This window comes from Lissotriton vulgaris, chromosome 2_1 (genome assembly GCF_964263255.1).
Source record: "Lissotriton vulgaris chromosome 2_1, aLisVul1.2, whole genome shotgun sequence".
In the NCBI taxonomy this organism is placed as follows: Eukaryota; Metazoa; Chordata; class Amphibia; order Caudata; family Salamandridae; genus Lissotriton; species Lissotriton vulgaris.
Window position 1 is genome coordinate 110,032,438 of NC_141687.1, and position 14,659 is coordinate 110,047,096.

The window sequence follows — 14,659 nt, forward strand, 5'->3', positions numbered from 1 at the left end:
GCAGACTTTGCAACTTTCACAAAGATTCAGGGGCAAAGTTAAATTGTAGGTAACTAACAGATTTACATTTAACTTAGATAATGAAGATGGCACAACATGTTCTTTCCGACATTGACAAAGCAATCATAACATATTGTAATTTCGATTTTTTAAAACAGGATTTCATTGACATAACATTGCGAGCGTTTAGGATAGCACTGCAATATGTCATGGTCGAAACTGATTAGTAAAATAGAAACACAATGAATTAATACATGTGTGCTTCAAATCCATATTAAGCATAAAAGAGGTACTACATCTTCAAATGAGAAGAAAAATGACACTAGCTAATGCTAGATCTACTGATATGCAAATATATCTGTATATCTGTATAGATCTATATATAGATATATGTATATATGTATATATCTACATATATATATCTATACTTATAGTATTATGGAAGGTTTCTAAAACACATTTAACATTTCAGAAAACGTTTTCTGGATTGCTAAATGGGTTTAGTACATTTGAAAAAAAGAGTTTTAGCAGTCACAAACCCTCTGATTGACTGAATGAGAGTGTTTACAAACACATTGTGCAATTTGTACATGAGATCCCTACTTATTCAATAAAATCTTATGCATTAAGAGATTGAAGTTTGTAGGTAAATCTTTAGGCTGGTCTGTGTCACTTTTCAGTTGTCCTTTTTGCCCGCTGCACTGTTGTAGACATTTTACTTTGTGGTTTTTATAGATTTTGGTATACATCAATGCCTTGCGAATGGGGATTTCTATCTCATAGACTCATGGAGCAAGACCTCTGACCTCCTGGTCAGGAAAACTGCTCTCCCCTTGTGCAGCTCTGTCCTTGAGTCTCTGCCCCCTGTGCCTTTCTGGCCTCACAGGTAGGTGTTCAAGGCCCTCCTCCTGCCTGTGTCTCATCACTGGTGGTCCAGTGGGAGAGCCTTGTTCTCCTGCTCGTCCGCTCTGCCAGACGTTTTTGTCTTTTTCTGTCTATTCCTTCTTTCTGTCTCTCTGAGCCTTTTTGCCTAATTTTTGCAGATTTTCTGTTTTCTGTTTTCACTGTTTGTTTTTCACTGTTTTGCCTTTTTTTCACTTTTCCCGCTGCCTCCCCCCTGCGTGTTCCCGCTCCTGCCTCCCAGCTGCTCTCCGCCCGACCCCTAATTAATGATTGCTGATGCGCGACAGGGCAAACAAGACCTCTGAACTCCTGGTCAGGGATACTGCTCTCCCCTTGCACTGCTCCATCCTAGAGTCTCTGCCCGCTGCACCTTTTTGGTCTCACAGGTAGGTGGTAGAGGCCCTCCTTCACCCGCAGGAGAGCCTTGCTCTTCTGCTGTTCTTCTCTGCCAGACGTTTTTGTCTTTTTCTGTCTATTTTTTTCTTATGTCTCTCTGTTCTTTTTTTGCCTAATGTCTGCAGTTCTCCTGTCTCTGTTTTCACTGTTTGTTATTCACTGTTTTGCCTTTTTCTTTGCTTTCCCGTCACTGCTGCCCCCGAGGCCCCTCCCTCCCCTGCCTGTTACCGCTTCTGCCTCCCAGCTGCGTTCCCTCCACCTGACCCTTACTTAATGACGCCTGCGCCTAAAGGCGCATCAAATACAACCCCTTCTGTGCACATCCGCGACCCAACCGTGACCAGCACCAGGGACCCTGGTCCTCCGATACCCCGCCGCTATGACTGCAGCACTCACCATACACTCAACCCTGGATTAAACAACTGCCAGCTTTCTAAGCCAAGCAACTCCCAAGGTGCGTTCTCCTGCTGACACTGCCACTGCACCTTCACCCACCTCCGGACCTGAACAGCTACCGCCAACACACCGTATGCCTGTGCACCCAAAGCCCTCAGCTGTATCCTCTTCATTGTACCCACCCTGCACAGACATGCAGTAGAAATCTAGGACCTCCTCAACACCCTCGCAACTGACGTTGCCTTCCTCACAGAAACCTGGACGAATGGCAGCTCCACTCCCGATAGTGCAATCACAATCCCCGAAAGGGACAAGATCCCGAGGAAAGACCTCCACAATCACCCAGGAGGAAGCCTCACCATCGTCCACAAAAGCTCCATCTCGAATGACGCCTCGCCCCCATGCAACACATCGATTTCCAGATCCAGCCCTTCCCCAGAATGACTCTACGCGGGAACCTCGCATACAGACCTCCCGGACCCCGCTCCGCGTTCACAAATTCCTTCACAGACTACATCATACCCCACTTCCTCGCCTCAACAGACTGCATACTGCTCGAAGACCTGAAATTCCACCTTGACAACCTCAGTGATCCCAACTCCACCGCCCTCATAGAGAACCGGGCCAACATCGGTCAGTCCCCCACCAACTTGGCAGGACACACTCTCGACCCCATTTTCGACAGAGGAAACAACATTCACTTCTGTCACACCATGCAACCTCTCTGGATGGACAACTACTGCGTCCACTTCTCCTTCTCGAAACCCACTGCTCACAAGCCAATGCCATGCCTCCCACACAGAAACTGGAGCAAGATCACCGTAGAGCACCTCACCTCCGCCCTCAGCCGCACTCCCCCCCCACCTCGACTGATGCAAACTCTACAGCCAGCGACCTCCACTAATGGATCAACGACTATGCCAACACGCTCATCCCCCTCCGGACCTCTAACAGGTGACACAACATGAAAGTCACCTGGTTCACCACGGACCTCCAAGAATCCAAGCACTTGAGGCGAGGATTGGAGAAAGCATCGAAACCCCGGAAGCATGCGCCGTCTACAGGGCCACCACGACAACACACCACCAACTCATCAGATCTACAAAGAGGAACTTCTTCAAGGATAGAATCATCTCCAACTCACACAACTCCAAGGAGCTCTTCACCATCATACAAGAATTCACCAGACCCAACAGCGAAATCTCCCTCCTAGGACCTCTACAACAAACTCAGTTCCTTCTTCCACCACAAGATCAGGACACACTATGACAACTTCGACGACCAAGACCAAGTCACCTTCCACCAGCAGCGCCACTCAGCAGACCCAGCCAACCCACCTCACCTCGACTCGTGTCAACACAGAAGACACCGCAAAGACTATGATGAGCATCCAATCCAGAGCACCCACTGACCCCAGCCCGCCGCACAGAGCCGCCTTTGTACCAGAACTTCGACGGACTATCAACTGCAACCTCGAAACAGGCACGTTCCCCCGATGACTGGAAACGCGACAAAGTCAAGCCCATCCTGAGAAGGCATCCGCGGACCCGACGGACCTCAAGATCTAAGGCCCAACTCTTTGCTCCCTTTTACCACCAAAGTCACCGTGAAAATCTTCAACACCCAGCTAACGCACTTCATAGAATCCAACAACATCCTAGACTCTTCTCAATCCAGATTCTGCAGCAACCACAGCATTGAGAACACCCGCGTGGTCGCCACACATGACATTTTCGCACTCCTCGATCAAGGCCACACTGCAGCCCTCATCCAACTAGAACTCTCAGCAGCTTTTGACGCCGTCTCCCACTGCACACTAGCCACCAGACTCTATGATGCCAGCAAACATGGAAATGCCTTAGATTGGATCTGCTCCTTCCTCTCCGGTAGAACTCAAAGAATAAGACTTCTGTCCTTCCTCTCCAAACCCATTGAGATCGGATGCAGAGTACCCCAAGGATCCACCCTCAGCCCCACGCTCTTCAATATCTACATGTCCCCCTCACAACAATCATCAGAAAACATGGACTCAGCTTAGTATCCTACGCCAAAGAAACGCAGCTCTTCCTCTCCCTCACCAAGGAACCTGACATCACCAAGCACAGTTTCCAGGAATGAATGAAGCACGTCGCATCCTTGATAAGCAGCTGTTGCCTGAAGCTCAACTCGGAGAAGACAGAAGTCCTCATCCTCGGATCCACCCTTACCACGTGGGATGGCACCTAGCGGTCCCCCGCCCTCCCACCTTCATGGACCATGCCCGCAACCTTGGTACCATACTCATCTCCTCTTTTATCTTGAACCGACAGATCAACACCATATCCCCAAGCTGCTTCAACATCCTCCACATGCTCCGCAAGACCTTTAAATGGATCCCCTGAATACAGAAAGAGCATCACGCATGCACTCACCACCAGCCGACTGGACTACGGAAATACCCTCTATGCCAGAATCAACAATTCTCCCCTTCTCAAACTGCAGACCATCCAGAACGATACAGCCAGACTCGTTCTCAGCATCCCACAAAACAACCACGTCTCCCAGCACCTTGAAGACCTCCACAGGATCCCCGTCGAAAAAGAGTGGGCTTCAAGCACCTCACACACACCTACAAAGCCCTCCACAACACCGGACCTCAATTCTTGAACAAAAGATTCTCCTACAAGCCCCCAAGAGAAACCACCACTCTGCTGACCTTGCCCCGTACGAAATCCCCTGCATCCACAGAACCATAATGGGACGAAGCTCCTTCTCCTACATCATGACCAAGACTTGGAACAAACTACCCCTCAGCATCAGACAAAGCCTTACACTGCAAACCTGCAGAAAGGACCTCAAGACCTGGTTCTTCAAATGACCTCAGAGTTGCCCGAAAACCCCCCCGAGTGCTTTGAGACCCTTACGAGTGAGTAGTGCTCTCTATAAATCCCTGATTGATTGATTGATTGATTGATTGATTGATTGATTGACTACCAGAAAGAAAATTGAGCTAATATGAATGGATTTAAGTTAGGGTGAAGAATGGTGGTGGATTTAGGTTGGGGTAAAGAAGACTCCCTAAATTCCCAGACTCATCCATAAAACAGTGAACAGCTGAGATCAGATCCCAGCTTCTGTTGTTCAACACCCAATCTGGCCACATGCTCTTAGAGTGCAAACCCAGTGACCATCGTTCAATAAACACAATATTCCATCTCTATCACCAAATAGCTGCTGATCAGGACTCAGAAGTACTTACAATCTCAATTACAAAGTAGCTTGGGAAAGTGCTATAGCTTGAGTTTCATGAAGTCGATCAGCTTTTTGAAATTAGCACACAATATTAAAAGCTTGGTGGATATTGGATGAAAAAGGAGCTTACCATCAAGGCCTGGCAAAACCGTCCTTCTCATGGCCAGGACAAGACCAAGTGGCGAGCCAAACAGGAAGAAATCCGACACCTCGAAATCAAAGCGCCCCAGGACTACATCACCAAGGTTAGAGCTGTTGATTGGAGGAAAATCGGCATCATCCTTAAGGACGCTGGCATGGATGCTGAAGGAGAAAAATGCATCTCAATGAAAATGGTCATAAGACCTGTTTGCACATCACTAGGAAATACTTTGAGCTAAAACCTTCTGAAGCAGGAATGTTATCTAACTGTAGACTAGGGCATAGATGCATCCAGGTAAAATCCGCTCGCAAAGGGGCAGATTCTCATAATCTGCCCCTTTGCGACCGGTATTTTTGCATTTGGTATGCATCATCCCAAATGCAAAAATCGCAAATTAAGAAATTGCAAAATTGCGATTACTTGCATTTAAGGAATCTCAAATTGAGATTCCTTAAATGCAATGCATTAAAGTTTAAAAAATTGCGATTTCTCTAATAGGGCTCGCAAATTACCATGAAGTTGAACTTCATGGTAATTTTCAAAAACTTTGAAAAATGCACTAAAGTGCATTTTTCAAAGTTTCATGTTGCACACACACATGCCCTAATGGCATGTGTGTACACAACATATGTGCACAGATCAATTTCAGGAGTGCAACAGCATGTCCTTTGGCCACCACTTCACCCTTGAAATCGCATTCTCAATTTGCGATTTGCTAATTGCGATTCCCAAATTGAGAATGTCTTCCCATTCATCCCTATGAGCCTCTAGGCCCATAGGAATGAATGCAGAGGTATTCCTTAATTGCGACTCGCAATTTGCAATTCGCAATTAAGGAATTTTAAGAAATGGCTATTTTTTGTGTGATTTCTTCATGCATTGCATTTTGCTATTTCTTAATAGCGAATCGTTATTTTTCGCTATTAGGGAATAGCATAATGGGTTCTTGATGCATCTGGGGGTAGATCAGTTAGATTGGGGACCAAAAAACAAATATTCGTAGATGGCATGAAATATGTGAAATTTTAATGTGATCCCAAAGTTTTACAAAGTTGACAAACGTCACATCTTGCTAAGTGTGTAAGGTTTCTTAGCTCTACAAAACGAATCTTGTGGGTGAGAATTCATGTTGTGGAGTAATTTTCCTGAAAATGTTTCCACGGAACATGATTTTTTACCTAAGTAAAATGAAGGGCCAAATGTACAAGCCCCTATCTCCACTGGAGCGCCACTTTTTATGACGTTCCTGTGGCGATATGGGCTTTACCTTATTGCAAGACAGCGTTAAGCCACTTCACGTGGCTTAACGCTGCCTTGTAAATGAGGCCCCCTTTCACACTATGCTTAGCGTAAAAGGGGTGGGCAGTGGGTGTTTCAGTGGGAGTTCCACTGCATCACCCATTGATTTTGACGCTGCCCCCTATTTACAAAGCCAGCGTAAATAGGAGGCACCACCAAAATTAAGACCTGGGAAAACCTGGTCTTAAACAGGCAAAACGAGGAGAAATGCTTTATTTCTCCTCGTTTTTGCTGTTTCCATGTGTGCTGCATTATGCAGCACATAGAAACAGCAAAAGGCCATTGATTGTTTATGTGCAGGAGGGTAACCGTTCCTGCACATAAACAATCTTTAAAAAAAAAAGATATTTTGTAACTTTTATGTGTGCTGCATTAAGCAGCACACATAGAAGTGAAAAATGGCATTTAAAGATTGTTTATGTGCAGAAAGCCACACCTTCCTGCACATGAACAATCTTCCGCTGAATGCTGACACCCATGTAGTTTTGTGCAAGGGTGCTTGCATTGGCCCTAGGCTGCTAAGTTTAGCTCCAGCGCAGGGGAAACGAAGGCTGTACCATATTGTTGTAAATATGGTGCAGCCCTGCGTTTCAGAAGTGGCGGAGCGTGGCATTAAGCGAAGAAGGCTAACGCTGCGCTCCGTCACTTCTTTGTAATTATGTGGCAAAGTTTTTGATGTTTTGGAGAGAAGTTTTTGGAGACATATTTTTGCAACAACACAACTCAGTTTTCTAGCATAACAATTGTGGCACTACCAGTTAGGATATTTAACGTCTATTTCAATTATTTGTTATGCTATTATCATTTAGACCGAATACTGTCTATTCAACAAAATTCGACAATCTATGCAACTATAAAAGAGTACACTAGAGTAAAACTATGCTGGTCACGTGACTCTCCATGTTTAAGAGACAAAAATTTGACGTTCTATTAATTCCTACAAGTACACATATTCTACCAACTCAAGCTGAGTCTGCAAAATGTGGCCATTTTCTTTCATTCTTTTCTTAATTCTTTTTTCTTTCTTTCTTTTCCCTTTCTTTTTTTCTTTTAGAATATTTGTAAGCTATGCACTTTGCATACAGCATCACAACACTTTAAAAAAAGGAACAAAGATGACCGGAAGACGCCTTTCAGCAAGAATATACCACCCTTGCTGGTTAGTCTGCGAGTTTTCAAGGAACTGGCTTTATAAAACAACTTTTAACATAGCTTTAAAAAAGAGGTCTGCTTCACAAATTATAAGTACATGTTGTCTTTTTAATGTATTGGTGCATATTGCAGCCAAAAGGCGTTGCCACTATGACACCTTCATGATGGCTTGCAGATACAACATGAGTGGATGAAGGTGATTTGTCTAGCGCAGACAGACCTCGAAAGTTATCCTGGTTCTTTGAGTCACAGTTCAGAGGTAGGATTTAACTATTGCTCAAAGAAGAAAGCTGCCAGGTCTCCAGAAGTCTGCAAAACGAGTTATAATTTGCCATAGAGCAAAGATCAATTGATAAAGCTTTCAAGAGTCTGTCAGAAAACAGGAAAAAGCTCTGGATCCCTTTCTGGTGCTTAATAGCTCTAGGTGGGGTCTTCAGGAAGTAGTTTTTAGAGAATCAGAGGCCTTCTAAGAGTGTTTGAGGGTCTTCGCAGGAGATTGTATAGAAACCTGATAAGACCTGCAGATTGAAACACTGCCATTTATTCTTTGGATCAAAGGTAAATCGAGTAATGTTGCCTGCTTGGAGGATTATGGACATTGCCCTGACCCAAAGAGGTTAAACAGTGTTTAATCAGTTTTGGGAGGCCCTTGGAGACTGTGGATGCTGCTGGTTGGAAGACTTTACAGGAGCAGGATCAAAAGGAGCACCTGAGTAAGTCACTATGGGAATGATGTACATAGACTTTCCGTTGCGATTTCCTAATAGCGAATGTTTGTGATTCGTTATTAGGAAATCGCGAACAGCTAGGTACAATAGTGTGTTTTACACTATTTGTGATTCCCAATGGGTCGCAAGGGACCTGCCTCATTAAGATTTATGAGGCAGGGCACAATTTGCGACCCATTGGGAATGCCCAGCACTCACAGGCATGGTGGCCTGCTGGGGTCCGCAGATCACCATGTCTGTGACTGCTTTTTAAATAAAGCATTTTTTAATTTTGAAAGGCAGCCCATTCTCCTTAAAGGAAAACAGGATGCATTTAAAAAGGAAAACATTTTTTAAGAGCCATGGGCCACTTCCTGCTCTTAAAATATGTTTGCGCCCATATCCAAAAGTCAAAAGTCAAAAGTCAAAGTCAAAAAGTTTTTATTTGTATTGGTACTCGACAGAGGACCACAAATATTGCATTTTACAGAAATAAAAATAATTTCACATTAATCAATATAATGGTAAAAAAGATTTTAAAAATTGATAAAAATTGTAGCAAACAAATTCATTCGGTGGCTGTTTACACAATTCTAAAAGTTCGCTCACTCTTGTAATTCTGCAGGTGCGATAAATAGGGGCAAGGTATCTTGTGCGTGCTATAGTTACTTTTAAACTAGGACATGCCCACATCCAGAAAGGGGAAGGAGATCATTGCTACATACCAGTGTGACTTGCTATTCCGAAGGTACGCCCTTGGCACGCTCCTTCCTAATACTGACTCGCAAACCCAATTTGAGATTCTGTATTAGCTTCCTGAATCACAAATAGGGCTTAATTAGTTTAAAATGCTTTTTTTCAGGTCTCAAACGGCCCGATTCACGATTCGGGCCATTTACAAGCTGAAAAATGCTTCATACATCTAGCCCTACCACTTTACTTTCTATGTAAAATGGAGAGAGAGGGGAGCAAATCTCTAATCTAATCCGCAAGAAAAAGACTCTTTGAGGGAGAAAGAAGAAACAGTGTATTTAAATGTATCTTTGGCACAGGGACTCTTGTGGTTCTTATAGTCTCAATTATATAAAAAAGATTGCTTATCAAATAAGATTTAAGAGTCACCTCTCTTTCAGCATCTTGAGCCGATGTCTTCTAGTGGTCGGCACCTGCACTTAATTGCCAACACCTGCACTTATATAAGTCTGTCATATGGTGGCGCTGAATGTCTTAATAAGGAATGAACACTACAACAGTCGTTTATTGACATAATATACATTGAAAAGGACTAATACCTGTTGCCCAAGCCACTCTTGCAGTGTTGGGTGCCTGGAATAGTCTGAATTGTCCAACTTGTAGGAGTGTGATAGGAAATGCAAGTTGCTGTAACCTCCTGCTGAAGGCCCTGGTCCTTTTTGTTCTCTTCACAAATTCAGTCTGCTTTACCCTGACCCCTACTTCCAGATACATCTTAAATTTTACCTTATCATTACTTTACCATACAATCACTTAGATCAGGTCATGAGAAGGACCAAATTCCAAAATGTGCAATTGGTGAGGCTGGCCAATCCAAAACTGTAATGTGAGGTATAGTTCTGATTAAGGGGCTGATTACGATCTTGCCCGGAAAGTATTTTTACCGAATTGGTCCTGGAATACTTTCCGGACGACTCGGATCGGGTGAGTCCGATTGAGCGATTTGGAAGTATCAGGATGCTTCCGGATACGACTCGTTGGACTCCCATTTACTTCAATGGGATCCTGTGTTCTGAGCGAGATCACAGGCTCCCACTGAAGAAAGGGGTGGCTGGGGAAAACCTTGTACCCTGTGGCATACACCCATGGTGTCTGCCACAATGTGCATGGTTGGAAATGGGGGGCCCCTTGGGAACCCTCACGGACCCGATTCATAGGTCCCCGGTTGAAGGGGGTCCTGCGACTGGACCCCAAAGATAGATTCCGGAATCCGATTCATTCCGGAGAAACCGAATCGGAACAGCTGTCTGAATCGGTCACCGTAATCGCTCGCTCAGAAACTGAGTCCCTAGAGCAGTACGATACGGTTCCGAAAGATGCGATCTGTCCAAATGCCTTTCAGAGCCGATTCGGACAGCCGTACCAGGTTACAGGCATCATAATTGGTCGTTGAGAACTGTATACAATTCGGTCGGAAACAAGGGTTCCGAATCAGATTCGGCAAACACGAATCCGATTTGGAGCCTTTCAAAGGACATCTTAATCGACCCCTAAGTGTAGATTTTGTAAATGGTATCTTTAAAAAGAAAACTATTGAAAGGAGAAAATGAGTACTCTCTAAAGGATGACAAATACAGGGCAACAGACCTGAACCGTTTCAAACAATGTCCAAAGAGCCCTTTTTTTCAAAGCTCAAAACAGCACATTTACTGAATACTCTCTTCGGTCTGAATTTTGGAGACAAGAATTGTCAGGCTTACATCTACCTAGGAAACGATCATTAGCATGTAGAAATTCACAGAATCTGAACATACACTAACAAAGAGGCTCTAACATATAAGGCCTGATTGCATGTCAGGTGGTTGAAACTCTTGTTTACACACGAGTCAAAATTACCAGTTTGGTTTTATTGAACACATCCAATAATTGGCGAATGTGTAAAATAACCCAACATTCGTTCAATTTAGGCAGGTAAAATCTGCCAAATTCTAGAGGGAGAAAATGTATGGTATTTACCATATCATGCAGATTTTGGTGCATTAAATTCCAAAATCCGCAAGCTATTCCCATAATTTCATAATAGGAGTTACTTATACATCCAATAAATAACATAACCTGTGGTATTGTTCTTTATCAGGGAGGGGAAATAACACCTCAACTTGAAATTAGGCCCCAAGTGTCATAAAATGTGGCTTCATTTTGGCCAACATTTAGAGTGCGGGGAGTTGATCTCCGCCCGCTGGGCTGCTGGAGCCTATATCTAATATAGCAATTTCACTCTATTCTGATGTGACATTTTAACAGAAAATCCCTCATCAGACTTCCTGGTGAGGTGGATGCAGTTCTTCTCTCTTAAGAAATCAGAGGAATATTTTGTTTTTTTCAGAAATGCCTTAATGGCACTGGGCACCCAACAATGAACTTCATGAAGGGGTTAAAATAACTTTAATTTGAATAACAATATTTACTGTACTCCTATGACACACTGTCAAATCAGCCCTGCCTCTGCATGCTAATAACAGATGTTAATTATTACCCAACTCAATGGTGGTCATTTTATCGATCTCATAGATATAAAACAGGCAATAATAGTGGAATTCAGACTTGTGAAAGCAGACTGCACATTAATGCAGTAGTGCAGTGAGCTGTCCTACCAGTTGCCAGGAACTGTATGTAACTGTTTGTTGTTCATGTTGGGTCTAAAAGGACTAGCAGCAATGTGGGCGACTGACTCATCGGTCCACCAGTGACCTCCATATGCTAGAAAGGACTGTTCTCACAAAAATACACAATTTGCATTCCATGGACAAAGGCTGTTAGTGTCCATTAAATCGATGATTTTAAGTATGTGGTCATCAGCCCACTATCAGGCAGGTTAGTCACCAGTGTGGTAAGGACCACTGACACAGATATCAGGTTTGATCAAAATACTGTATTTGTGAGGTTTGAGAGCAGCATCTATCAAATCAGTTATGAGAAATTGGGCTGTTGGTTGAAGGGGTGTGAGCCCTTCTCATGCAACAGCCTGCATTCTTGTTGGGGTGAATCACAAAAAGTCTTGTAGATTGGCACAAAGGCCAACAGGCTTATCTTAGAGGTAATGTGTAAAGTATTTATGCAACACTCAAACAGTAATAACGTAAAAACACAGCACGAGAAAAACACACACCAATTTTGAAACACTGAGTGAAATGTAATACATAGTTTGACACCAAACTGACAGAAATCCATTCAATAGAACCGGAGTTATACATTTTTAAAGTTTAAAGTGTAAAATAACACCTAAAAGTGCCAAACGCGGACATCAAGTGACAAGAGACCGGTGAAAGTCGAAAGTTATGGGCGACCACAATGGAGCGCAGTTTGGATAAACAAAATAGATTGGGCCGGGCCTCTGCTTACCTTCAGACTTAGAAGAATTTTTGAAGAAATATGCCTGCGAAAGGATATTTCAGTAGAGCAAGGCAAGTGGCTGTGTCCTAGGAGGAGACGCTATTGTGGGGGAGCCATTAGACAAAGTTGCTGTGAAAATGTCTATGTTCAGACTTAGGGGGTCATTTATAGTACTTGGCTCTGAGCACTTTATAAAGATGGCAGGAGGGAAATTACTAGTGTGCAGCAGGGGAATATTGACCAGAAGGAGTTGTGTCAAATTAAGGATATAGAAATGGTGGAAAAGGTTCATCTTGAGACCCTTCCTGAATGTTCTGCTTCAAGGCAAACAAAAGTGGGATCTAAAGTATTTAACAGAGAGAGGGTGGTGCTCTCTCCATAAAGTGCTTGTGCCTTACCAGGACCAAGAAGAACAGTATTCAGAGGCTGGCACTAGGCTTCTGATTAGGGACAACCGTTTTCTTGGTAGTCAGTAGCTCATACATGCAGGGTTTTGGGTTCTTATGCAATAGTAATTGGAAGTTAAATGAAATACACCCTGTCCCTGGTTGCCCTCTTCACTGCTGGTGTGATGTGGTTGGGTGTTTTCAGGCCCAGGATGACCTCTCTAGAGCTACACTAGGCTCCACAGCATGACTGCAGTGGTTGAATCAGGAGAAGCTAAGTTCCATCCTCATATCCCTCTTTTTCCTATCCATAACATAGGGAGGCAGTACATTTCTCACTTTATCCCTACATCTGTCCATCCTCAAGCAAGAGGATCCTTACATTGGTGATCAACAGTAGCAGCCGGTGTCAGTGGAGAGATGATGGGGGGTGGAAAAGAGACAATGAAAAAAGGGGGGGTGGGAAGAACTTACCTGCTGCCTGCACCCCGCTGCATCAGCAGTCTTCTGCTCCTCTAGTGGCTCCACTGCATGCACATGCTCCCAGACTTCCCTGCGGCCAATCCTGCAGCTGCTCTCACGCCCAATCTTCATGAGCACTGATAGTAGTGCGCACCACTCTCTGTTGGTGCGCGTCGTCCCCCTAGCCTCGCCCCCAAGACCAGGCAGGGAAACAAAATAAAATGATAATAAACCCGGGTTTATTATAATTTTATTTTTATTTAGATTTCATGCTGCTGCCGGGGGGTGCCACGCTCCTCCGCCCTAGCGGAGGAGCCGCCACTGGTGATCAATGATGCTGATCCCACTTAGGTGCTCTTGGGTTGCAGATGGAGTCTGACCCTCCCACCTCCAAGTGTGATTCGAAGCTTCTTTCCTTCTTCAGCAACATCTCAGTGAGACTTCATTGTCTTGTAAACTCGTATATTCAGCCAATAATAGCCACTTCACTCCTGATGCTTAGGTTTATTATGCACACCTGGGCTCAGGGATAGCTCCTAGTACTTCACTGCAATCAATCTTTCATATAATCAACCTTCAATCCAGTTGCTTGTGGTCGAAAAGTAAGCCTTATTTAAATTCATAACGATTTTTATCTCCCGCATAGAAGTGTCTCTGCTTCAATAGAAGCCAATGGGGAAAAAATATTCTGCTGATTTTGATTTTCAAAATCTTCTACCTTCCTGTTCTAAAATAATGGCATGTATGAGAAGGTAACTAAGTGCAACAGGAGGGTAGGGGCCCATTTGAAGACATTTTCAAAATCAGCAGCAGAAAGTGAATTACAGAGCACCCAGTGGTGGGCTCTCGAGAATAACGTCCAAGCCTTAGGGATGAAAAGAGTTGCCTTTCCCCTATGATCTGCATACAAGAAGCACTTGCACACAGTCACACCTCTCAGGCTCACTTCCAGCCATGCCTATGCATTTCTGTAAACAATTATTATAGCAAAACATATTTATACAAAGGAGTGCCTTGGACAGTTTGTTACAAACCACGAGGTGTTGTACATAGAACTGTATGGATGGAAGGTCCAGTTGGGGCAGGTTTACAGAAAGCAGGATGAGATGCCTAGTGGGTGGAGCATATAACTTGAAGTGCACTATTTACATTCATTTACATTTCCACCACATTCAAAATATTTACAATTTGAGCCACAGCGATATGTCTAGAATCACATATTTTTTATGCAAACGGCCAAAGCCAGAGTTAGAAATTACCATCTTTTTGCGGTTTTCCTCTAGACGTTTGCCATCTGTAGCTGAACCGTTTTGTTGCATATAGGACACAGCACGCTCCTTCTAACCAGGTGAAAAGTGCTTGTGCTATTCCTTTTACACAAGATAAAATTGGCATATCTATTTGGTAAATTTAATATCCTTGAAAGTTCCTGGTATCTGGCACACCATGTGCCCAGGGCCTATGAATTAAATTCTACTAGCGGACTGCTTAAAACTCAG

General features: G+C 43.9%; 1 protein-coding gene across 1 annotated transcript in view; it reads right to left on the bottom strand.

The window, feature by feature from the left end:
* Window positions 1-14,659, bottom strand: part of PITPNM3 (PITPNM family member 3) — a 1,845,859-nt gene that overhangs the window by 325,363 nt on the left and 1,505,837 nt on the right. Inside the window, exon 9 of the mRNA XM_086954539.1 lies at window positions 5,057-5,229. Within this exon, the coding sequence (XP_086810665.1) occupies window positions 5,057-5,229 (173 nt within the window). The remainder of the gene's footprint in view (window positions 1-5,056; window positions 5,230-14,659) is intronic.